This window comes from Eleutherodactylus coqui, chromosome 1 (genome assembly GCF_035609145.1).
Source record: "Eleutherodactylus coqui strain aEleCoq1 chromosome 1, aEleCoq1.hap1, whole genome shotgun sequence".
NCBI lineage: Eukaryota > Metazoa > Chordata > Amphibia > Anura > Eleutherodactylidae > Eleutherodactylus > Eleutherodactylus coqui.
This window is the reverse complement of record NC_089837.1, coordinates 118,621,532-118,647,327: the sequence shown is the minus strand read 5'-3', so window position 1 is coordinate 118,647,327 and position 25,796 is coordinate 118,621,532. Positions and strand designations below refer to the sequence as shown.

The 25,796-nt window shown below is 47.8% G+C and overlaps 1 protein-coding gene across 4 annotated transcripts in view; it reads left to right on the top strand.

The window, feature by feature from the left end:
- The first annotated feature begins 2,599 nt into the window (after positions 1–2,599).
- The window catches only part of U2SURP (U2 snRNP associated SURP domain containing), a 67,114-nt gene continuing 43,917 nt past the window's right edge, over positions 2,600–25,796 (top strand). For all 4 annotated transcript variants that reach the window (XM_066599435.1, XM_066599419.1, XM_066599426.1 and 1 more), the window contains exons 1-4: positions 2,600–2,686; positions 15,886–15,987; positions 18,630–18,744; positions 20,103–20,233. In XM_066599435.1, the coding sequence (XP_066455532.1) occupies positions 2,642–2,686; positions 15,886–15,987; positions 18,630–18,744; positions 20,103–20,233 (393 nt within the window). In that variant the 5' untranslated portion in view covers positions 2,600–2,641. The remainder of the gene's footprint in view (positions 2,687–15,885; positions 15,988–18,629; positions 18,745–20,102; positions 20,234–25,796) is intronic.

Below are 25,796 nucleotides of genomic sequence, written 5' to 3'. Positions count from 1 at the left end.
CTGAGAAGGTTAATTGTTGGCTTCTCATGGCGGCACTTACCAGGCTCCTGTCCCAGAGGGATGACACACAGCCAAGGCCAAAGCAGGAGTGCAGAACACCGTCAACACACCTAGGATAGGGAATGCCAATAAACCTGAAGATGGGGTAATAATTATCACTCGTGACGCCACTATTCCCACACACCAGCATGCTACATGGCGGAAAATAATCACAGACACCTGTGTATAGGACCCTGTGTCTCCAGGAACGGTTTGGGCCCGGTAAAACTTTACTTAAAGGGGTTGTCCCGCGAAAGCAAGTGGGGTTAAGCACTTCTGTATGGCTATATTAATGCACTTTGTAATATACATCGTGCATTAAACATTGGCCATACAGAAGTTATACACTTACCCCCTCCGGTGCTGGCGTCCCCGTCTCCATGACGCCGACCCAAGCTGCCTTCTCCCTGGATTAGACGCGCTTGCGCTGAAGGGGCCGCTCCGGCGTGCTTGCACCGCACAGGTCTCTGCAGCGCGAGCACGCTGGAGCCGGACAGAAGAGGGCAGACCGTGCAAGCGCGTCTAATCCAGGGAGAAGGCAGCTTTGGTCAGCGCCATGGAGACGGGGAACGCCGGCACCGGAGGGGGTAAGTGTATAACTTCTGTATGGCCAATATTTAATGCACGATGTATATTACAAAGTGCATTAATATGGCCATACAGAAGTGCTTAACACCACTTGCTGCCGCGGGACAACCCCTTTAATATAACTTAGGCAAAACAATTCTTCACAGTGCAGGTAGAAAGAAGATCAGAGGAAGGAGGATACACAGGATGAAACCGGTCCTACAGTCTGCATTACCTGTCAGGAACCACTCCTAGACTGAGAACACTACAGAGGAGGAAAGGGGCAGGGGTCACTCCGCAGACACTCTGGCAACAATTATTTACTGAAAGGATTAACACCAACAACCATACGGCAGGCGCATGGGTGAGACTTGTAGCGTACTTCTACGTGGTGATCCTAACTTTGGACGGCCGCATAGGAAAAAGACGAGGTCTGAATTGGTATCTTTGCGATGAGTCTCTCTATACAGAATTACCTAGGAATGCTCTCTCTTACAGTTTGGGGGCTCACTCCACTCACACCCATATCTCTTCTTCTCCTCTATCTTCACCTACATGGAAGCTGAAGGTACTTCCATGTAGCTCTGCGTTAGGTCAGGAACTACCACAAAAGAGAAGATGGACTCTTGTCCGCTCTCTTACACTCCCATTTATACTCTCACTTATACCACATGACAGACTGATACATGATTATATTGAAGTTAAAGGGGTTGTCCCGAGGCAGCAAGTGGGTCTATACACTTCTGTATGGCCATATTAATGCACTTTGTAATGTACATTGTGCATTAATTATGAGCCATACAGAAGTTATAAAAAGTTTTTCACTTACCTGCTCCGCTGCTGGCGTCCTCGTCTCCATGGTTGCCGTCTAATTTTCGCCGTCTAAAATGGTCGAATGGCCAAATTAGACGCGCTTGCGCAGTCCGGGTCTTCTGCTTTTCTGAATGGGGCTCTGTGTAGCTCCACCCCGTCACGTGCCGATTCCAGCCAATCAGGAGGCTGGAATCGGCAATGGACCGCACAGAAGAGCTGCGGTCCACGGAGGAAGAAGATCCCGGCGGCCATCTTCACTGGTAAGTATAGAAGTCACCGGAGCGCGGGGATTCAGGTAAGCACTGAGCGTTTTTTTTTTTAAGCCCCTGCATCGGGTTTGTCTCGCGCCGAACGGGGGGGGGGGTTGAAAAAAAAAAAAAACGTTTTGGCGCGGGACAGCCCCTTTAACCCCTCAAGTGCCGCAGCTGGGCAACACACACACTGGATATGACAGGACAAGGTTTGCACAATGCATCTACATAGGACAAACATGTATGACATTTATGGAGGAGACCAGGATGGTGTTCTGGGCCACTACAGATTCACTGCACAGGATAAGGCACACAACATTGGACGTGGAGCATGTGACCGTCCCCGGGATCTTATAGTCCTGCTGTGTGTTGGGGATTTGTATCCGGTCCATACATGTGAGCAGGCCTTACAGCTCCTTACATTGCAGGGATAAGCTATTCTCTCTATGGGGTAAGAATTGCGTAGTGGAATAGAAGTGGAAAAGATGCACCAAATGGCGCGGGTTTTGAAGCAGCAGTTTCGGAAATCTCACGTAATTTCCATGTGGTCCCGTTGCGGACATTCCGTGAGATTTCCGCCCCGTGAGAACCGAGCCTTTCGGGTCCCCAATCTGCCCCTGATCACCACCCTGGAGCCTGAGGAGGCCGCACAATGTCTCTCATCCCCCTTACTACAGATAGCCCGGGGTAGTATCATGGCATCTCTACAGTTATACTTCCGAGCAGCTGTCTATCTCCCTCTAGGCCCCACCACACAGCCCGCACACGTCTCCGCACCGTCATGGAGACCTTCCCATCCCCATAAAACACGCAGGTAAGACGCCGGCAGGGTGACGTCATCACGGCGCCGCAGCAGCGCGCTCCTATAGGGGATCGATAGCTCCGGCATCGGCTTCAGGACTGGCTCGCCGCTCGCGCACACCTCCTTCCGCTCTCGATTGGTAGGCCTGTAGAGGCTGTAGCGACGCAAGATGGCGGAGAAGATGTCTGGCGGCTCGCAGAGAGCGGGCTCCAAGGTAAGAGGAGAGGTGGAGGTGCTGGGGGGTGTCCGGGCACCGGCCGGTGTACCGGGAGGACGGCAGGCTGCGGTAGAAGCGGCTGTGAGGGACGCGTGAGTGCGGCGTGTGGTGCGCAGGAGCCGCGGCCTGCCCGCAGTGTGTGCTCGCGGCCTCGGCCGTGTACCGGGCACTGCCTGCCTGGAGGGGCTGCTGACCCCGCTGTGTGGCCCTACGGGGGGCGGGGCCTCAGGTAATACATGGTTCTGTTTCCCAGGACTTTCTGTTCTGAGGAGCCTGCCCTGTGCAGTTATTGGGGGGCTGCGCCATACCTGTGCCAGAGATGGGCACCACCACCGTCATGTGTGCAGTCATTGGGGGGCTGCGCCATACATGTGCTGCCACCGTCATGTGTGCAGATCCCACGTGCAGAAGTACACGCGGCTGCCGTACGAATACCGTGTTTACGTCGGCGCCAAACCAGGTCATTGCTGGGCTCTGCCGCAGCGCGAGGGCACTGGAGGCGGCTGACAGGACACATTGGGCTTCCGTCGTGCCGCCTGGCATTATTTTTCCAGTGTTGCTTTTTTCCATCTCGGATCTGCGGTAAAGAATGAGAGCGCGGCCTCCGTGAGCGAACGCTCCTATGTGTCCAGTCATCGCGGCGAGGGCTCGTCCGCACCAACACAATCACACGGAGGGACAGAGGCGGTGAGGGTAGTGGGCTGTCGTCCCGTTCGCACTGGCGGAGGTATAATGAAAAAGGCGCAGCGGGGAAGAAAAACCGTTCTATATACAGATGGTCCCCTATATGCGAGCGGGGTCCGCTCCAGGAGCCTGTCCGCAAGTACATGTGTTCGTAAGTCCGAACAAATGGTTGTATGGAGGGGATCGCGGGTGGATCCCGCTCCATACAATGTCAGGTGCCGGCTGTTCTTACCGCTGTAAGAACAGCCTGCACCCAACATTCAGGGGTCCCGTATGGCATTCCGCAATAAGATCGCGAGACGCTGTGCTATGGCTAGGCAGCCGGGGGCCTTCAGAAGGTCCCCGGCTGCCTAGCAACAGCACAGTGTCCCGCGATCTGACCGGTCAGGCTTGATAGAAGCCTGTCCGGTCCCTGCACAGTATGATGTCATGTCATTCATGACATCATACTGTGCAGGACAGATAGTTTGCATCTAGCGAAATTCAAAAGTCGAACGTTCATAAGTAGGGGACTATCTGTATATAATGCGCGTTTTAAACATACGGCGGTGGGAAGGAGGCTGGTATACACTGCGGTGATGACAAGTCCGGAGCGGCCGACACATTACAGACGTCTTCTGAAGGTCAAAGAAAAAAATCCACATGACTGCGGAGGTCGGTGATCGGCTGCAGCCGTGCTGTAAACTATGAAGCGTTACACGAGCGCTGCAGGAGCTTAGAGACCGTCGCTATCTCTGCACCCCTCTCTGAGGGCAGCATTGGTCACGCTGATTGCAGTGATGTGTCTGAGGATCTGTGCAGGAGTTTGGGAGAAACTTTTATTTTATCAGTAGCAGCACTAGTAGTCATAGAGAACTACAGGAAGTAGTCCTGCATATTCATGAGCTGCAGGCTAGCCACACCCAATCTGCCCTCCAGCCAATGACTGCTGCCTGCCTAGTGAGAGCTGCCAGTCATTGGCTGGTGGGGTGGGTGTGGCTAGCTGCAGCTCATGAAGATGCAGGACTGGTTCTGAGTCTGGCTGCTACTTTGGCCGGGCTGACACTGCTGTATGGCGACATGCAGCGTTGTACCACGTTTGTGATCCCTGCGTATGACGGCGTATCTCACGCACGCGGTCCTGCACCGACTTCCTGTCCTCTTTTTTTTTTTTTTTTTTTTTTTTTTAGCAACATTTGCAAAAAAGAATGGCTGTCCATAGGCGCTGTAACTTTGTTTATGTACAGCGGTATCAAAAGCACCCATAGAGAATAGCGCTCTGTCGCACGAAGTATGCAGTGAAATAGAACGTGCGGCTTTCTTTTTTACGCATTTATTATACACAAGGGTGACCGGGTCAATACAAATCAATATGTGTTCATAGAATTCAAGTCGCAGAAAAGGAAAATTATAAGCAGACAAAAAATATCACAGAAAGTGGCCACATCCTTACTGATACAGGAGGGCAGGCAATAACATCACATCCCAAGCATGCAGAGAGCCAGATTGCTGCATGACGGAGCCACCGTGCAGCAGACGGTACCTTGTTTATACTTTCCTCTTTTGTGTTTTTTTTTTTTTTTTTTTTAAATGGATGGTGTAGGAACTCGCAAGTAAACGAGGACCTGTGATGTTGGGTTGTGAGCTTGTGCATTTTGGCCAAAATATTAACCAATGCCTGGTATGTATCAGTAACATGCAGTACGGCTTTGAATGCTGGGGGAGCCCGGGGTGCCAGTGTGGTTCAACTATGAGGTGCAGGGCAGCCCGCTGGATTGAAACATGGAATCATTAATAAGCTGTAAGCCTGCATGGTGCACTACACATAGCATGTGGCCTAGTATCCTGTATATGCCCTCACTTGTGCAAGAATAGTACTAAGCAGCCGCCCCTCAATATAAGGAGGGTTTGTGAGTGGCTGTTCATCAGTACCCCCTCACATGTGTTACTTGCTCCTTCCTATGGCAGTTTGGCTATCTGCATGTTTGGAATGTGGTGTTCTTACCTTGTTTACCTGAAAATAAACCCTACCCTGATTTTTCAGGGAGGCTTGAAATATAAGCCATACCCTGAAAATAAGCCCTGGCAACTTTACATAAAAAATACATAGCAGGCTTGATCCAGGGCTCCAACGTGCTTCTTGCAGTCCTCGGCCACCCACAGAAGATCACTTTCTGCTTACGAGATTCATAAATCCCGCCTCCAGGGAGCAATGGCTCCATTTGGTTTGGAACGCTGCTCAGCCAAGCAATACAGCGCTCGATCAACCAATGCAATGGCTGTGATTGGTTTGTCCAGTGCTGCATTGATTGGCTGAGCAGCAGTCAAAGAACAAATTACACCCATCGTGTTGTGGAGGCGGGATTTATGAATTGGCTGAGCTGCAGCATTCATTGGTTAATTCATAAATCCCGCCTCCACAACGCGATGGCTGTAATTGGCTGAGTAGCTCTCGAGCCAATCACAGCCATCGCATTGGTTCATCGAACGTTGCATTAATTGGCTGAGCAACACTCAAGAACCAATCGGAGCCATTGCTTCCTGGTGGTGGGATTTATGAATCCCGTAACCAGGAAGTGATCATCTGTTGGCAGCCTAGGACTGCAAGAAGCACATCGGAGCTCCGGAGAGCAGCAGGAGGGACCCGGACGGAGCCTGCTAGGTAAGTATATGAAGACCTCCCCCTAAAAATAAGACCTAGAGCCTTTTTAAAGAGGGAAAAAAATAATATAAGACAGGGTCTTATTTTCGGGGAAACACTGAACCTGCCCTCTTGTATCAGTAAGTGTATGGCCACTTTCTGTGTTTCCTTTTTTTTTTATACTTTCATTGACTCCATTCACAGCGTATTTTGCTCACATGATACACAATTAAGTGAGCCTGACCTAATGGACTGCAAGTTTCTCCCAAACTCCTGCACTGATACATACAGTAGACATGGTGAGTTGCAGAACATATGGCGCTCTGAGGACGCAAAAAGCTGCTGACAGATTTCCTTAAGGGGTTAAAGATGACCTACACTTTTTTTTTTTGCCTTTTTTTAAATGTACGGAATGGGTGATTTTAAGTATTTTTACAATATGTTTCACCCGTCTATTCTGTACATTTTACTTACAAACCCCCTCTTCAGCTGTGCAGCTAGGTATGACAGAGCTGATAAATCTTCACCTCACTGCATAGCAGCAGAGGGCGCTCTATCCAGCTGTGTCTGCTGTTCTCTATAAAACAGAAGTTCCCTTTTATTAGTAGCTGCATCCTATTTAATGTAATCCTAGTTCTCCTGTGTACCCCAATGTGTCCCACCACATGAGCTATTCTATAATCCTCTCGCTCCGGCCACTGTCCCCCAGAAGCGCTTTGTCAGGAGAAGCTGTTCTAGTCTGTACACGGCTCCTCCTCCACAGCGCTTCCGCTGGACCCGATGCATCTGGTTGTGACATACACTACTGCATGCATATATTGAGGACAGCAACACGGCTGGATAGAGCGCCCTCTACTGCTATGCAGTGAGGCGAACACAGATGTCTCTGTCCCGTCTTATCTAGCTGCACAACTGAGCATCACGGCATGCTGTGATTTAGATCCCGCGAGCGGAGAATCGCTATGATTCTCCACTCGTGGACCCCTCGTATCATCGACGCGGGTAACGCAATGAACAATCACCCGTGGACAGGCAGCCTAATGGAATAGACGCTGCTGGTCAGAGATGGTCATTTTATCTACACTGATCATCTACAACGAAAAAAAAATTGCTTATGAACACAAACGTTTGGGGAAAAATGTACTTAGATCAGCAACTCCAATGTTGGTTTTAGTATAATTTCCTCCAGCATGTGATGCAAGTACTATTTACAGACGGGCACGCCTCTTCGTACATTAGTTGCCACACTTCGCTGGCACAGAAATCTATGCCAACTAGAAGCTAGTGTAAGTTTCTAGTATAATTTACACCAGTCTCTAGACATCTGTTGGTCTAGGGTGGCCACGCCCCCTCCCATCAAGCCCTGCCCACTTTTTACTAATGTGGTAAGGCCAGCAGAGAAAAAAATAGTTGGAAAATTTTTGTGCATGCGTGATCTGTATAAAAATGTGACTTTTCTCCGCCAGTATTCTAGCATAAAGCACTGAGTACAGGTCCGTCATTGACTTTACTGGCTTCAAACCTGGACATTAAAATCACCCGTGTGAATAAAAAAACTCCTTTAACCACTTCAGGTCTGCTGAACGACTATAAACCTCCTGAAGTGTGGATGAAGCGGGCTCAGGAGCAGAGTCCTCTTCATACCCAACGACTACTAGCTGTTTCTGATAGCTGACAGCCACCGCTAACTGCCGCAATCAAAGTTAGCTCTGATCAAGGCAGCTAATTGTCCAGGTGTCTTGGTTAAAAGTGACTGAGTCCAAACAATCAGTGGAGTGGAAAGGGGAGGTGGGACCCTTTCTGCACCCCATTGTCACTCCCTGCAGCATAATCGGGGGTGTTAAAGGGGTTGTCTCGCGAAAGCAAGTGGGGTTAAGCACTTCTGTATGGCCATATTAATGCACTTTGTAATATACATCGTGCATTAAATATGAGCCATACAGAAGTTATTCACTTACCTTCCCTGCGCTGCGCTGGCGTCCCCGTCTCCATGGCTCCGTCTAACTTCAGCGTCTAATCGCCCGATTAGATGCGCTTGCGCAGAAGGGTCTTCTGTCTTCGGCTCGGTTCGGCAGCAGCGGCGTTCTGGCTCCGCCCCCTTCTACGCATCATCGCGTAGCTCCGCCCCATCACGTGTGCCGATTCCAGCCTCCTGATTGGCTGGAATCGGCACATGTGACGGGGCGGAGCTACGCGATGACGCGTAGAAGGGGGCGGAGCCAGAACGCCGCTGCTGACGAGCCGAAGGCAGAAGACCCTTCTGTGCAAGCGCATCTAATCGGGCGATTAGACGCTGAAGTTAGACGGAGCCATAGAGACGGGGACGGCAGCGCAGGGAAGGTAAGTGAATAACTTCTGTATGGCTCATATTTAATGCACGATGTATATTACAAAGTGCATTAATATGGCCATACAGAAGTGCTTAACCCCACTTGCTTTCGCGAGACAACCCCTTTAATGGGCTAGCATGGCTGTCCTGAACCTACTGATGACTCCCAGAGCTGCCACACGTGGATGCCTCTCAAGTCCTGAAAGGCAACGTCAAAGATCACTGAAGTGTATATAGTACAAGCTAACAAATCGCCTCAATTCCGATTCCCCTGTGGGAAAAAACATCTGGTATCATCGTGTATCTCAATATTTATATGAAAAAGAACAAAAAAAAAAAAGAACTGTCAGGATTAAGAGTCTAAGGTTGCCGGTGGCTTCTCCAGGCTCCGCCGCAAATGCCGTCCATAGCATGCTATGGACAAAACGCTTTTTCCTGCACACTTGCGAAAACAAACTGCGGTTACCACGAGTGGAGGAAAAAAATCACAGCATGCTCCACTGCACAGACTGCTTCCATTAAAGAGGGTGGAACCAAAGGGTGCTGAATGGACCCCATTGACTTTAATGTGGTCCATTCAGATTTCACTCAGCTGCCTGGCGTTCGGTGTTCTGAGCCGGATCTGTGATGCGACCTCCGACCAGAGGATCCACCCTAATGTGCTCTCCTATTCTGTGGAGCTCTGGCCTGTCTCTTACATTTCAGCATCAGATACTATGTATCATGTAGTAAGATGAAACTAGTGATTCTCCAGCTTGTTTCCACAATAAAGACATATCGCTGGCCGCCTTGTACTGAAGAGTAACCCGCTTGCCTTCCTCTAGGTTACAGAGCTATTTCTGTCGAGAAGTTTCTGCTTACAGTCCTGACAAGTCTTGGACTTTTCCGTGTTTTGTTGGGCTGCAGTTGTGGACGTTTGGAGGTTATGTAACACTCCATCTCTTGGAAGCTCTATGTTTAGAACATCCTGAAGAACCAATAGATCTATTACACCCCTTAAAGGGGTTTTCTAAGTTATGAAACACATATATATAGCCCGCCTGCTGTTCTCTCCCTCCTGTGTTTTGTTTAATTGGCCACGTGACCGCTTCGACCAATAGGTCCAACGGCAATATCTCCTAAACCTGCTGGGGGCTTTTACACAAGAAGCTCATGTGATAGGCAACGTCCCAAAAACCTATCAGATGCTGGGCCGCAGTGAGTATATTGCTTTTATATAGTTTTCTGTTTACAGCCCTGCTAATACAGGAGGGCTTAGGCCAGTTTAACCCTTTCCAGTCCAATTTGTATCCTCGTTTTCCTAGTGGGCTTACTCTTTATCTGCCGTTATACAACGGCGCTATATGCTGGCTAAAGCCAGTACTGCATGAGATGACACATTGGATAGGCTCCGACAGCAGAGAGGCTGGCAATATACAGTATGAGAACCCCGACGGACGTCTTCCATCATCAGAGCTGTACAGCCTTAAATCATTGTCTTCACAGGTCAGACAGTGGATTGGAAAGGGTTAAAGTTTACTTATTAAAGGGGTTGTCCCGCGCCGAAACGGCTTTTTTTTTTTTTTTTCAATAGGCCCCCCGTTCGGCGCGAGACAAACACAAGGGATGGGTTAAAAAAAAAAGTTTAGTACTTACCCGAATCCCCGCTCTGCGGCGACTTCTTACTTACCTTACCAAGATGGCCACCGGGATCTTCACCCACGATGCACCGCAGGTCTTCTCCCATGATGCACCGTGGGCTCTGTGCGGTCCATTGCCGATTCCAGGCTCCTGATTGGCTGGAATCGGCACACGTGATGGGGCGGAGCTACGCGATGACGCGTAGAAGGGGGCGGAGCCAGAACGCCGCTCGTGCCGAGACCCAAGAGAAGGGAGAAGACCCTTCTGCGCAAGCGCGTCTAATCGGGCGATTAGACTCTGAAATTAGACGGCACCATGGAGACGGGGACGCCAGCAACGGAGCAGGTAAGTGAATAACTTCTGTATGGCTCATATTTAATGCACGATGTATATTACAATGTGCATTAATATGGCCATACAGAAGTGCTGAACCCCACTTGCTTTCTTGGGACAACCCCTTTAAGGGCTCATTCACAGAAGCGAATATACGCAGCAAATAGAATTCACTGTTTTCAATGGGTTCATTCACAGCTGCGTAATTTTCATGCTACTATTGATCATGTGAAAAAATGCAGCCTTTCCTATTTTAGTGCATATTATGCACCGCACAAGCCCATTGGGCCTGCGTACATATGCAGTGAACGCGCAGGAAACCTTTGTATTTTCTGCATGTTTACACTTTTTTGTGTCTAACACACTGCATATTTAAACTGCAGGTGGGCTGAAACGCGCGGGAAGCAATGTTTTTTGGTCTGTGAATACACTGCTTATTCACAGACTGAAAAAACACAGTAGGGTCATCTGAATGAGCCGACTTTATACAGGCAAGAAAATCTCATGAGGTTTGTGTGTTGCGTGACACACATCTCGCACGAATATGAACCGCATTCTCTTACACATGAGAGCAATTTAAATCTTTGTTGGTTTTTTTTTTTACTTCCTGGGAAACAAATTGTGTCATGCTCTATCTTTGTGCATGCATGCATTCGCATCTCCTATTGTCTTCATTGGGGCTGCCGGCAGTATCGCACTACGTGTTGGGCGTATGCAATGGGAGGTCTCTCCACTGAAAACAATGGGAGAAACTTCCCCAGAGCGATGTGAGGCTGTTTTGAGAGAAAAACTCCTTGCATCCGCAGGAAAAATACATGTTGGCAAACGCGATATGGGGTCGTGTTTCACTGCCTGATATCACGCTTAACCCGTGTGAAGTTAGCCTAAAGCTGCATTTTTGCACCTGTAGCATGGATAAATTTCCCGGCCTGACCATTGATTTAGTGGTCCAAGCTTGTAGTACCGTGGATCACTATTATCATGGCAGTTTGGGTTAGTAGACCTGTGGTTGGTCCACAGCTTGGAATAATTATCGTTCAAAAAAGTGAAGATGCACGATAATTGTTCAGTATAAATGCTAAATCGTTGGTTTTTATGCCTACATAAAATGAACAAAAAGCAATCGTTGGCTCATTCACTAATCGTTTGGTTTAAATACCAATCCCTCAGTTGTCCTCAGTCACTTATACAACGAATGTGACAGACTAGGGCCTGATGTCCACGAGCGGGTCGGATTCTGTGCGGGGAATCCTGCATGGAATCCAGCCTTGCCTGTGGCCAGTGAACCCTGCATACCTGTATTCTGGCGGTGGTGTCCACACGGATCCTTCCACTTCCGGGTTTGCTGTACTGCTCATCGTCTTCACGGCTCGCTCGATTGCGATTTTTCTGCTCGGAGGAAAGAGATTGCAGCATGCCGTTTTTTTGACGTGTGATATGCACGGCAAGCTTCCATTGAAGTCAATGGAGGCTGTCCATGCTGCGGCCATTTTGGAATCATCATTGTGAAACGGCTGCAGGAGCCGCGTCATCACTATGGCGATGGCGCATCATCCTCTCAACTGCACATTCGCGCTGGCCGGCACATTAGCAGATCAGTAGGCTATGGGATCAGCATACCAATGGTGCAGCATCCCATGTGCCGGCCGGCACATTGGCAGCACAGGAGAAGACGCCGGACAGGTAGGCTGCCTGTCCACAGGCGTTGCGGTATCCCGTGGTGCATCTCCTCCACCCGTGAGCAGGAGCCTGCAGAACGGATCTCCGCGGTCAGCTTATCTAACAGGCTGACTGCGGAGAATCGCAGCATGCTGCACATTGCCGGCCAAAAATGGAGAATCGGTATGATTCTCCACTCGTGGACAGGGGGCTGCGCTTTCCATAGCAACACTATGGAAAGCTTGCACTGCCTTCCTCGTGGCCGGGTTATTGCCGCGGGGAGCGCAATGTAAAAACGCCCATGGACAGGCAGCCGTATGCAGGCCTGGCACCGGGTCAAACTCCGCTGGGTGAATCCCGCATGCGAGGTGCCGACCCGCCCGTGTGCAGGAGGACTTAAGTCTCATTCCCACAGGCATATTTGCACTCCATATTACATGCCTATTTTATTCGCATAAACCCCTTTGTTTTGGGATATATAGACGCATGAAACAAATCACAGCATATGCTATTGTGGTCCATATAACTTACAAACATTACCCAATAAAGTCAATGGGACCGTGAAAAAATGCAGTGAAGGCAAGAGAAATCTATGGGACTTTGTGTTTTTTTTTTTTTTTTCTTTTTTGTGCATATGAAAATTGCAATCAGTAATAAGCAGTAAATGCTGCGTATTTCATAGACTGAAACTGCATATGCCCGTGTGAAAGAGTTCTAAAAGAACGCTGAAGCAGCAAACTTTGTGAAAACCAAAAATGTGTCAAGTTTTGGCCGCAAATGTACATTAAAACAAAATTAATTTTGTCGAAACAAATTGAACATTAAGGCCGCCTGCAGACAGCCGGGTCGGATCCAGCTGCGAGAATTCTCGCAGAGGGACCCGACCCGAGCGCCTGCAGAGAGCACCGCAGACTCACCAGCACCCGCAGCTCCGGCTCTTTCATGTGCCGGCAGCCGGCGCATGCGCAGAGCGAAGCCGGCGGCCGGTGAGTGACGTTTCTGTGTATGCCGCGGTTTGTTTGCTGTGCATGATTTCGCGCAGACAAACCGCGGCCGTCTGCATAGGATTGCGTGCTGTAATGCAATCCTATGCAGGCGTCCATGGGCGGAAATTCTGCGGGGAATCCCACCGCGGAATTTCCGCCCGTCTGCAGGCGGCCTAAGGCTGGGTTCCCACGGGATGGAAATCTCGTGGCTTGGCTGCACCGAAAAGCCGTGAGATTTCCACAGGACAGACTTCATTTCGCTGCGGGTTTTAGAGCGGTTTTGCCCTCAGCATTCTGTTGTGGCTTTCTCTCCCCATAGAGAGGAATGAAGCTGCAACAGGGAAAAAAAACAAATTGACATGCTGCGGCTGTCCGGTTCTGCCCGGCTTTTCCGTGACGGATTGGCCGCCCCGTGTGGACAAGATTTTTGCAAAATCTCGATCACATGGCTGGCTAATCCCTGGGATTTCCCACACGGAATTACCCCTGCAAATTGTCCAGTGTGAACCCAGCCTAAGGCCTCATGTCCACGGGGAAAATCAGGCCCGCCGTGGATTCTCCATGCAGAATCCTGCAGCTGGTCCCTCCTTTCCCGTGGACAGGAGGCCTAAAAAGAATCTTACCTGTCCAGACGCTGCGGATCTGCCCTTCGTCGCGGCCGGGTCTTCTTTCGTCGGCCCGGTGGATGTGCTCGGCACGCCGGCAGTGTGCCGCGCGCATGCGCCGTGTACTCTATTTTTTAAACTCCTGCTCTCCCACACCAGAGAGCTGAAATTCGGCTGCAGGTGTGCTGCGATTCCGGACGGCTTCCCTAAGCCTCAATAGAAGTCTGCGGGGGACCCGCACAAAAATGGAGCATGCTGCGGGTGTTTTCCCACACACGCAATCCACGCCAGGGAAAAATGACATCCGCAGGTATTTAACTACCTGTGGGTGTCCAATGCATCCCTAGGGGGCGCGGATCACGTGTGCGGGAGAAACGCTGCGGATTTAAAATGTTGTTTTGCCGTGGACATGAGGCCTAAAACAAGTTCGACTCCATATAAGCGGGCAATAGCTTTTTCCATGCTAGGTGAAATAGTTTAGCAACCTTTTTACATCAAACAGATTGGAGAAAGTCCAACACTTGATTGTAATTCCATTAAGGATGGGCTCCATTGTAACACAACTTACAATTCACACTTGGAACATTACATTTTGTTGTAATCGCTCAGTTGGTTACCTTTATGGGATCTCAATAGAGTTTCTCAGATTTATGAGCTATAGGTGTAGATTGTAGAAATGGTTAATTTCTCTGCACGTCAGAAGTGTAATTCTGTTCAAGGTATTTGTTTTTCCTTTTGAGAAATGTATTCCCTTTTTTCCACTTAGCAGCTAAGTGGAAAGACATTCATGGAGTTGGACCTGCTGGTTGAGTGCCCCGTCTACTGATCTCCTGCAGATCTTGGTTCACAATGTGCGCATTATGCTGCATGTTTAGTACTTGAGTGGGAGGTGAACACAGGGCCGTTGTAATTATATTCCATTACTTGTAACACAAATCGTACATTGAACAAATAGAAATCACCGAGGAATAGGCAACTTATGGGGGCGTAGCTTTAGTCATTCCAAATATCTGCAAGAAACAAGACCTTCTTTGGTGCAGAGCTGGGGAGATCCCACCAGGTTACCGATGTGTCAGTGTTACAGATTGTTTGAGGTGGGGAAGGTCTACCTGGCTATCCTCCCTAATCTAGGCAGGCTTCACACCTTGGGTGGCCCGATTCCTGTGGACCTTAGGAACAAATTGAACTATTTCAGTAGCCATTTTTATGTATTTATTTAGTAGCCAGACAGTAATAACTTGTGTATATAACCATAATAAGGCTGCTGAGATGTATACTGTAAAGGGGTATTCTGGGACAACCCATGTCTCCACCCATTATTCTTGTGGAGACCTATTACACTAGTACCCCAGACTCCTGCTGATCAACTTGTGATGACCTATCCTGAGGACAGGTTGTCAATGGTAAAAGTCCTGGAATACCCCCTTAAACAGACGCCTGTAAGAGATGTCATACCTATTAACAAAGTTGAGCAGAAAAAGATACTCTGCAGTATGATTTCCCCCCCCCCCCTCCCCTCCCAGCATATTGTCGTTTAAAACTGCATGCCCCTTTTTTCTGTATACCTGTGTATACTGGCACGTTGGAGGCCAAAAGGACATTCATTCTAACATATAATGAACAGGTTTGGCGTATACATCAGGTCTGTCATGTACATTAGCCTAACAAAAATGTTAATCGGCAGCTGAAAACTTCTTAAAACTTCCAGGTGTGTTGCTTAGTGTATCCAGTAGTGTGTATGCCAGGGCTGTAATGGTGGGGAGGGGATCTGATCTATACCAAATTTGGCACGTGAATACATTATAGCACAAGCTACAGATGCCCATGGCCGAATAGTTATAGTATGTAAAACTTAAAAGGCTACACTACTCTGCATATGGGAGAGAGATTTTATTTTTGGCTTTTGCACAATAACCCCACCCCCACCCCCACCTGCTGAATTCAGAGTCCAATAACTGAGTTTGTTTTTTGAAATAGCAGGAAAGACATATTATTTTTTTTTCTTTTCTCCCCCAATGTGTTAAAGGGTCCCTGTCATGTTCTGTGAGCGAAGTTTATGGGCTCATAGGACAATTGGCCATTGAGTCCAGAGCCTGCAAGTTATCCGCCTTCCCTTTCCTGTCCGCCCAGGAAGTCCCCGCTCGGTCCATGCAGCAAACTCCTCCCTGCATCCAGTGTGTGCGCGCACTAAATGTAATGCACTGATCAAGCGGCGGGAAGGGAAGACTGATAACTAGCACTCCTCTGGACTTGTGAGCCCTTAAGCGTGTCTTACGGTGCTCAAAGGACCTGAGACGTCCCTTTTTAAATATGAATATTTGTGTGTTTTTTAATAAAGCTTTTCTGTCTTCAACTTGCAGCAACCTCTCCTGGAGAGTAAGCTTAAGGCATTCAGCATTGGGAAAATGAGTGCAGCGAAGAGAACACTAAGCAAGAAGGAGCAAGAGGAACTGAAAAAGAAGGTGAGACCTCTTCATGTAAACGAGCAATACCTCTAGGGACACGTCATGTGACAAAAAGGAAATGGTACTACTAATTACTACTTGCCTTAACGCATGCTGCATCACAGAAACCGTTTTCTAAATGCTTAAGCTATGACTTAGTTTTTGGTTTTTTTTTATAGCCTTTTAAAGGGTTCTCCTTATATATTAAAGGGGTTGTCTCATCACAGTCAAGCCCTTGTGAATAATGCCGATTGACTGCAGCAGACCCCGATGAGTGGTTACTGGCTGTTTTGTTTCATCACTGTTGTTGCCAAGATCCTAAATGCTGAGGGAAACCTTAACCCCTTAAGGACATGGCCTATTTTGGGCTTAAGGACGCAACGATTTTTGGCGAATTTTCATCTTTTTCAAAAGCCAAACAGTTTTCCTTTTCTGTCACCGCGGCCATATAATGGCTTGTTTTTTGCGTGGCGAACTGTAGTTTTTGATGGTGCCATTTTTGGGTACATAGAGACTATATTGTAAAACTTTTTTTTTATGATAACTGAGAAAAAAACGCATCAATTCTGCCATAGTGTTTTTGTTGTTTTTTTTGTTTGTTTTTTTACAGCACTAATCATGCAGCATAAATGACACAATCCACTTTTTCCGCGGTATGATTCTGATGATACCAAATTCTTATATATTTTTTTTCACTTTTCCGCAATAAAACTTTTTTTCTTTTCTAAATCGCTGCCTTCAAAATCCTGTAACTTTTTTTAAAATTTTTCTATGTACATAGCTCTATGAGGGCTTATTTTTTGCAAGATGAGTTGTAGTTTTTATTGGTACCATTTTGGGGTACATACAGCTTTTTTGATCACTTATTGCTTTTTTAGGGAGGCAAAATGCTAAAAATGAGCATTTTTGCCTCCAGTTTTTTAGCGTTTTTTTTTTTTTTATACTTTTTTTTCTGTGCAGAATAAAAAGCATGTGCAATTTATTGTACATATTGTTAGGGACGCAACAATACTAAGTATGTGGGATTTTATTTATTTTTTTCTTTATGCTAATATGAGAAGAAGCACAAAAAAGGGTTTTTTAACTTTTTTTTTTTTTCTTTGTACGTTTTTTTTTTTTTCCCCCACATTATTTGTGTCCCTCTGGGGACTTGCATCATAGCACCAATGATTGTTATGATAAGGCATTGCAGGACTACTGTCCTGCAATGCCTTATTGCTTATTACAGCAATCACAGGCACTGGCAATACAAGACGCCAGTATTTGGCGTCCTGTTGCCATGGCAACCAGCCGGGCTCTCTGCGATGACATTGCGAGAGCCCGAGAACGTCACAGAGGGATCGCGCTCCCTCAGTGAACCCTTCCCATGCCACGATCTACATAGATCGCGGCAGGGAAGGGGTTATCAGCGGTGGGCGCATCTCTGATGCACCCCCGCTGTTGCGGCGGGAGGCCGGCTATCACTGACAGCCGGCTCCCGCTGCTATTCCGAGGACGTAAATTTACACCCTGTTGCGGGAAGTGCCCTGGAGTGGGAAGGGGTTAAGCAATGCAATTAGTATAATTACTAATGCAACTCCTTTTCATAGACTGTAACTGATTTGCTTTAGCGCTAGAAAAATAAATTCATCTGAATCGCTAATTATGGTTAGTAATTTATTGTTTACTATGAATTGTTAATGTTTATCCCTGTCTGTAGACAGCATAACAATGGAGGATAAAGTGGAGTAACTGTTTCTCTTGACTCCACTGTGTACATGCCGGACAAATATGCAGGATTTCTGTCTATGGGGAAATGCTGGCAGCAGCTTATCGCCCTCAGGCTGCCTTCACACGGGCGAGAAAACCTCACACAAATATGGACCCCTTCTTTTGAATGGGGTCATAAACATTAGCGATGTTTTCCTGTATGGCACCGCGATGCTATGCAGGAACAAATCGCAGCATGTTCTATCTTTCTGCGTGCTCTTGCATCACAGTGCCCATTGTTTTCAATGAGGCCTGCAGCATCTAGATGTCTTCCGTTAAAACCAATGGGAGACCCCCCCCCCCCCCCCCTCCCCAGGGTGCAGGATAAATTTCAGATCTGTTGAGGTCCAACCATTGGGGCCCCCACGTGTCCTTAGACTGGGGCTCTGCTGCATCATGAAGTGCGGGCAGTGGTTGTCACACATCTGCACAGTTGCTATATTAATTTACTTGGAATTGCCAGAGATAGCCAAGCGCTTGAATGCTATCCCACATTCCCTGGAACGAGAAGAGCGCTGCCCCATCAACAACTGCAAGCCACCACTCCCGACCAGGTGATGTGCAGAGTTCTGCCACCTGGCCAAGTACCCACCCCTCCCTCATGTAATGTTACGCTATGTTAGTACACCAGTTCTGGACGGCACCACTTGATAAAATGCGCCGTGTGTGTAGGTACTTGTTTTGGCTCTGCCTTTATGATGTTTTGTTAGATTTAGCAGCTATTTAAGAACAACATTAGAATACCTAGAATGTGTTTAATAGAATCCTAGAATGGCAGAGTTGGAAGAGACCTCCAGGGTCATCAGGTCCAGCCCCCTGCTCAGTACAGGATCACTAAGCAGGGGGTTGGACCACATGACCTGTTATGTTTGAATATTTGGGTACAAACCTGTTTTTTTTCTATTTCACAGGAAGATGAAAAAGCTGCTGCGGAGATCTATGAGGAATTCCTTGCTGCGTTTGAAGGAGGCGATGCCAGCAAAGTAAAAACCTTTGTCAGAGGTGGCATTGTCAATGCAGCAAAAGGTATGTGCATGACTGGAAAAATAAACACCCCATTGTATCCCTATTAAATAATTTGAACATTAATTTGCCTTCGATGGGGATGTCAAGAAATTGGTGATAACTAATTGCTTCTAGTGGTTTCATTATTTATTATTGCAGCTCTAAAGCAACCTCTCTCCAGATGGAAGGCGCACGTCCGGTCCCGTCTTAGGGCTCCTGTCCACGGGCAAATTTTCACTGCGTTCCCAGTGGCGATTATCCGGCTGCGCGGAACGCAGTGAACACTTTCCATAGCATTGCTATGAAAAGCGCAGCGCCCCTGTCCATGAGCGGCCGGCAAATTGCTGCATGCTGCGAATTGCTGCACTTCTCCGTGGTGAGTTTATCTGTCAGATAGGCCCACCGCGGAGATCCGTCTGCTGGCTCCTGCTCTCGGCGGCGTCTCCCGCAGCGGAGATCCAAAAGCTCAGGATGCTGCCCGCTCATGCTGATGCGCATGGGGAATCGTGTTGCACCTTCCTTCTCTCCATGTCTGACTCCTCTATTTGGTATGCCCTTTCTACCGGGAATGCGGTGTCCCACTTTTGCTTTCTGATTATTCTGATATTGTTCTTGCTACTGTAGCTGCATTGTGAAGCTCTGCTCTCTTTATGAATGTCTCTGTGATAGGAGCTTCCTTCCCGACTCTATTATTTTAATGGAGGTGATATTATGGATCTATTTTCTATTGTGTTTATAGTTCCCAGGATTATGGATTTTTCTCGTTTTGGAAATTTGTTTTTTCTTGCTAGCATGTATATGTTTTTTGTGTGACTTTGATATATGTATTTTTTTTTCATCTGAACATGTATTGGAGTTCCATGTATCCCTACACATTTTGTTTACATATTCTCTTTTGTGTTTGGGTACACGAAGCACCTGTGGTGATGATTTTTTTTTTTAATTATATTATTGGTGGCTGTCTGCCTACTTTTTAATTAAAGACTACATCTAAACCCGAATAACCTGAATGTGTGACAGCAGTCTAACGATCTTTGAGAGACTTTGAAAAGGGTTAAATTGTGATCGCTAATGACTAGCGAAGCAGCAGGACTTGTGATGTATTCCTGCTATGTGGTGGTTAGAATACACCAAAAATGAGCCCAAAAAATGACAACTAGTAAACTAGGGACAGTCATGGGTGCCTAAGTGTTATTGATGCATATGAAGGCTAACCCATCAGTCCCATAGAAGAGCTGCTGAAGCTCAAATTGCTGAAATGGTTACTGCTTTCTGTGATATAAAGGTGTGTTGTGTGCAATTTCTTTATTTACTTTTTTTCAAAATGTAAAAAATGTTTGCTTGCTCCTCAGCAGTGTTTCTGTCATTTTACGTTGCAGACGAACATGACGTCGATGAGAAGAAAGGCAAATTGTATAAGCCTTCCTCACGGTTTTCTGAGCCCAAACCTCAGCAAGCGCCTATTGAGCGACCACCCCCACAGATTTTACCCATGGAACCTAAAAAACCCGTAAGAGAAAATTACATTGACCTTCGTTAGTACCGTTTTCTGTGCTGTTTTTTTTGTGGAAAACTAAATCTCTTGTTTTCTGGTTTAATACTTTTTCTGCAAATTCCAACATTCTGATGCAAGTAAACTTTTGAGTCACATGAGTTGACAAATGTCTTAGGTGCAGGCACTTATTAGATGTACTAAATCTCTCCTTACTCCTTTTTAGTAAATGCATCCCCTTCACAAATGTGACAATCGCCATAGCATGCATATACCCGTAAATAATAATAATCCTCATCTTTGTATAGTGCAAACTTATTCTGCAGTGCTTATTTAGGTTGGCTTGAGCAGTGGATGCCCTGGACTGACTTCCAGTTCCCATACGTCTTTCCCCCTTCTCACTAATCTCACTAATCTCATTAATCTCATGATCTTTCAAGGAGAGCAGGATAAAGGGTGACCCCCCCCATCCACCTCAGTGATTCTCATTGCCCAAGATTGGCATTGGCGCGTGTGGTATGCGGATCTTGTTGACTCTCTGTGGCACTTTCCTCTTTGAGAAGATCTCTACATGGGGACCCCTCTTCCACCCGAGTTTGTCCACACTTTGTTTATTCATGTACGTGGTGGTTGAGGCTGTGGGTGATACCTCTCATTCAAACCACGATGAAAGCTATAAAAGCTGCTCCTCTTGGGTTTATTATTGTGTTTGGGAAAACCTTCTTTCCCTGTTGTAAACATTGCTACTTCCACCCTATGCGCTTCTCTCTATCCTGCCTTCTCCCCTTATTACAGGAGGGGCTGGATATGGACTTGGGCCCTAGTTCCCTGAAGGGTCAGGTGTCCGCACTGTCCATACCTTTAGAATGCCCACTCGCCTCAGTCTTCTGTCCGTACTTTTGTACAAAGGGTTGCTCATGCCGCCCCTCAATACTATTCTCTTGTCCCACCTTGGGACCTAAATCTTGTACTGGACACGCTGCTGTTTCATCCCTTTGAGCTATTTTGCAATGTCCAAGCCTGCCTTTTGGCTTGCAGGGTGGCATTCTTGGTGGCGGCTACCTCCATCCTCAGGGTTTCTGAGCTCGCAGCCTTGTAGGCCAAGCCTCTGTTCACCGGCATTCAGAAAGGATAAGGTAGCCATGCGCAATGATTGTCGGATTTTCTTCTCCATTTTTCAAAAGTCATAACTTTTTTTTTTTAATTTTCCCGTTGACGCGGCCGTATAAGGGCTTGTTTTTTGCGTGGCAAACTGTGGTTTTTCTTGGTGCCACTTTTGGGTACATAGACTACATCGTAAAACTTTTATATTTTTTATGATAGGGAGAGAAAACGCATTGCAGTCGGAGGCCAGCTATGACTGACAGCCGGCTCCTGCTGCGGGATAGCACGAGATCATAAGTGATCTCGCGCTATCCCCAGGATGTAAGTTTACGCCCTGTTGCAGGAACTACCCCGTTGCCAGGGCGTAAACTTGCGCCCTGGAGCGGGAACGGGTTAACAGAATACAGATGCCTTCAATTTATCCTATATTGCCAATAAAAATGGACTTTGCTGGAATATCACTGTATTTCATGCATACAGGTCCTAACCCTTGGATACCAATGGAGAACTAAGCAGGGGGAGACTGCAAGTATATCTGTAAAACAAGTTGGCCTATTAGATAGCAAAATTACATGTTATCTCCTTATGAAGCATCTTTCATGTTGAATTACTAGAATCCTCCTTTAATTGGCATGCTTGTCTTCTAGAACAACGTATTTACTTACTATAAATGCAGTTCCCTCTAAAATAGACATGAAGGTTTCCCAAGAATAGACTTTGACCTTGTCTCTCTTCCCCTATTAATGCCATTGACTATCAAGCAATCCAGCTTGCTGTCTAATTAGACAATGTGTCTTCTAGAGCTTTGCGATAATTATTTACATCAAATAGATGGTAGAGAATAAAGTGTTTGTTACATACAAGTCCCAAAGGTTTGACTGTTTTGCCCTTTCAGGCTCTAGATTGACTCTGTAAATACCAGCGCTAATACATTTGCAGTGTGGTGCGTTTTGCATTTCCCATCATAAGGGAAACTGAGTCTGCTCAATCTTCATTCAAGTGCTGATAATTAGAGATGAGCGAACGCGTTCGTCCGAGCTTGATATTCGTGCGAATATTAGGGTGTTCGGGATGTTCGTTATTCGTGACGAACACCATGCGGTGTTCTGGTTACTTTCACTTCCTTCCCTGAGACGTTAGCGCGCTTTTCTGGCCAATTGAAAGACAGGGAAGGCATTACAACTTCCCCCTGCAACGTTTAAGCCCTATACCACCCCCCTGCTGTGAGTGGCTGGCGAGATCAGGTGTTCGCCTAATATAAAAGTCGGCCCCTCCCGCGGCTCGCCTCAGATGCGGTGTGAGTTAGATGAGGGACAGTGCTGTTTATACCGGAGCTGCTGTAGGGAAAGAATTGGTAGTTAGTGTAGGCTTCAAGACCCCCCAAAGGTCCTTATTAGGGCCACTGATAGCTGTGTGTTGGCTGCTGTTAGCAGTGGGATTTTTTTTTCTTTCTCAAAATCGCCTCTGCAGACCGTTGCACCTGGCATTAGGGACAGAAGTGCTGCATAGGCAGGGAGAGTGTTAGGAGTGAGTGTAGCCTTCAAGAACCTCAACGGTCCTTTCTAGGGCCATATTTATCCGTGTGCAGTACTGTCCAGGCTGCTGTTGGCTGTGCTGCATTTTTTTTGGGCTTCTCAAAATCGCCTCTGCAGAGCATTGCACCCTCCATTGATACTGCAGGGAAAGAATTGTATAGGCAGGGCCACAACACAGTTATTATTCATAGAATATACGCAGTGCTGCCTGTTGGTGGGAAAAAACTGAAAAGAAATCTATTTGTCCAGCCTGTGTCCGTCCTTACGCCTGTGGAGACGTGTGAGCTGCGTGAAAAACATTGCTAAATCATACGCAGCCAGCTACGCTTTACTGCTGGGTTCGCCATTTGCTTTCCTTAATTGGGGAAAAAAATACCTGCTCTCCAAGAGTTATAATAACTCTGCTACCCTCACGTTCTGTGACACATAAGCAGGGACACAGCGCAGTTATTAAACTTCGCAGGTTCATTGAATATACGCAGTGCTGCCTGTTGGTGGGAAAAAACTGAAAACAAATCTATTTGTCCAGCCTGTGTCCGTCCTTACGCCTGTGTAGACGTGTGAGCTGCGTGAAAAACATTGCTAAATCATACGCAGCCAGCTACGCTTTACTGCTGGGTTCGCCATTTGCTTTCCTTAATTGGGGAAAAAAATACCTGCTCTCCAAGAGTTATAATAACTCTGCTACCCTCACGTTCTGTGACACATAAGCAGGGACACAGCGCAGTTATTAAACTTCGCAGGTTCATTGAATATACGCAGTGCTGCCTGTTGGTGGGAAAAAACTGAAAACAAATCTATTTGTCCAGCCTGTGTCCGTCCTTACGCCTGTGTAGACGTGTGAGCTGCGTGAAAAACATTGCTAAATCATACGCAGCCAGCTACGCTTTACTGCTGGGTTCGCCATTTGCTTTCCTTAATTGGGAAAAAAAATACCTGCTCTCCAAGAGTTATAATAACTCTGCTACCCTCACGTTCTGTGACACATAAGCAGGGACACAGCGCAGTTATTAAACTTCGCAGGTTCATTGAATATACGCAGTGCTGCCTGTTGGTGGGAAAAAACTGAAAACAAATCTATTTGTCCAGCCTGTGTCCGTCCTTACGCCTGTGGAGACGTGTGAGCTGCGTGAAAAACATTGCTAAATCATACGCAGCCAGCTACGCTTTACTGCTGGGTTCGCCATTTGCTTTCCTTAATTGGGAAAAAAAATACCTGCTCTCCAAGAGTTATAATAACTCTGCTACCCTCACGTTCTGTGACACATAAGCAGGGACACAGCGCAGTTATTAAACTTCGCAGGTTCATTGAATATACGCAGTGCTGCCTGTTGGTGGGAAAAAACTGAAAACAAATCTATTTGTCCAGCCTGTGTCCGTCCTTACGCCTGTGGAGACGTGTGAGCTGCGTGAAAAACATTGCTAAATCATACGCAGCCAGCTACGCTTTACTGCTGGGTTCGCCATTTGCTTTCCTTAATTGGGAAAAAAAATACCTGCTCTGCCACAGTTAATAACTCTGCTACCCTCACGTTCTGTGACACATAAGCAGGGACACAGCACAGTTATTAAACTTAGATAATTCATTCACTAGAGGCAGTGGGGCCTTTCGTTTTCCAAAAAGGGCAAAAATTATATTTGGCCTGCAGTCTTGCGCCAATTTATTTCCTGCCTGGGAAATCTAATCACTGGTAATACAGCATGCTGAGGGGTAGGGGTAAGCCTAGAGGACGTGGACGTGGACGTGGCCGAGGACGCGGAGGGCCAAGTCAGGGTGTGGGCACAGGCCAAGCTCCTGATCCAGGTGTGTCGCAGCCGACTGCTGCGCGATTAGGAGAGAGGCACGTTTCTGGCGTCCCCACATTCATCGCCCAATTAATGGGTCCACGCGGGAGACGGTTATTAGAAAATGAGCAGTGTGAGCAGGTCCTGTCCTGGATGGCAGAAAGTGCTTCGAGCAACCTATCGTCTACCCGCAGTTCTGCGCCGTCCACTGCTGCCAATCCGAATCCTCTGTCTGCTGCTCCTCCTTCCTCCCAGCCTCCTCACTCCACTACAATAACACCTGCTCAGGAGCGGGAGCACTCCCAGGAACTGTTCTCGGGCCCCTGCTTAGATTGGGCAGCAGCGGTTCCTCTCCCACCAGAGGAGTTTATCGTCACTGATGCCCAACCATTCGAAAGTTCCCGGGGTCCGGGGGAAGAGGCTGGGGACTTCCGCCAACTGTCTCAACAACTTTCTGTGGGTGAGGAGGACGATGACGATCAGACACAGTTGTCTTGCAGTGAGGTAGTAGTAAGGGCAGTAAGTCCCAGGGAGCAGCGCACAGAGGATTCGGAGGAAGAGCAGCAGGACGATGAGGTGACTGACCCCACCTGGTGTGCAACGCTTACTCAGGAGGACAGGTCTTCAGAGGGGGAGTCAAGGGCATCAGCAGGGCAGGTTGCAAGAGGCAGTGCAGTGGCCAGGGGTAGAGGCAGGGCCAGACCGAATAATCCACCAAGTGTTTCCCAAAGCGCCCCCTCGCGCCATGCCACCCTGCGGAGGCCGAGGTGCTCTAAGGTCTGGCAGTTTTTCACAGAGACGCCTGACGACCGACGAACAGTGGTGTGCAACCTTTGTCGCGCAAAGCTCAGCCGGGGAGCCAACACCAACAGCCTCACCACCACCAGCATGCGCAGACATATGATGGCCAAGCACCCCACAAGGTGGGACGAAGGCCGTTCACCGCCTCCGGTTTGCACCCCTGCCTCTCCCCCTGTGCCCCAACCTGCCACTGAGATGCAACCCCCCTCTCAGGACACAGGCACTACCGCCTCATGGCCTGCACCCACACCCTCATCTCCGCTGTCCTCGGCCCCATCCAGCAGTGTAGTTCAGCGCACCGTTCAGCCGTCGCTTGCGCAAGTGTTCGAGCGCAAGCGCAAGTACGCCGCCACGCA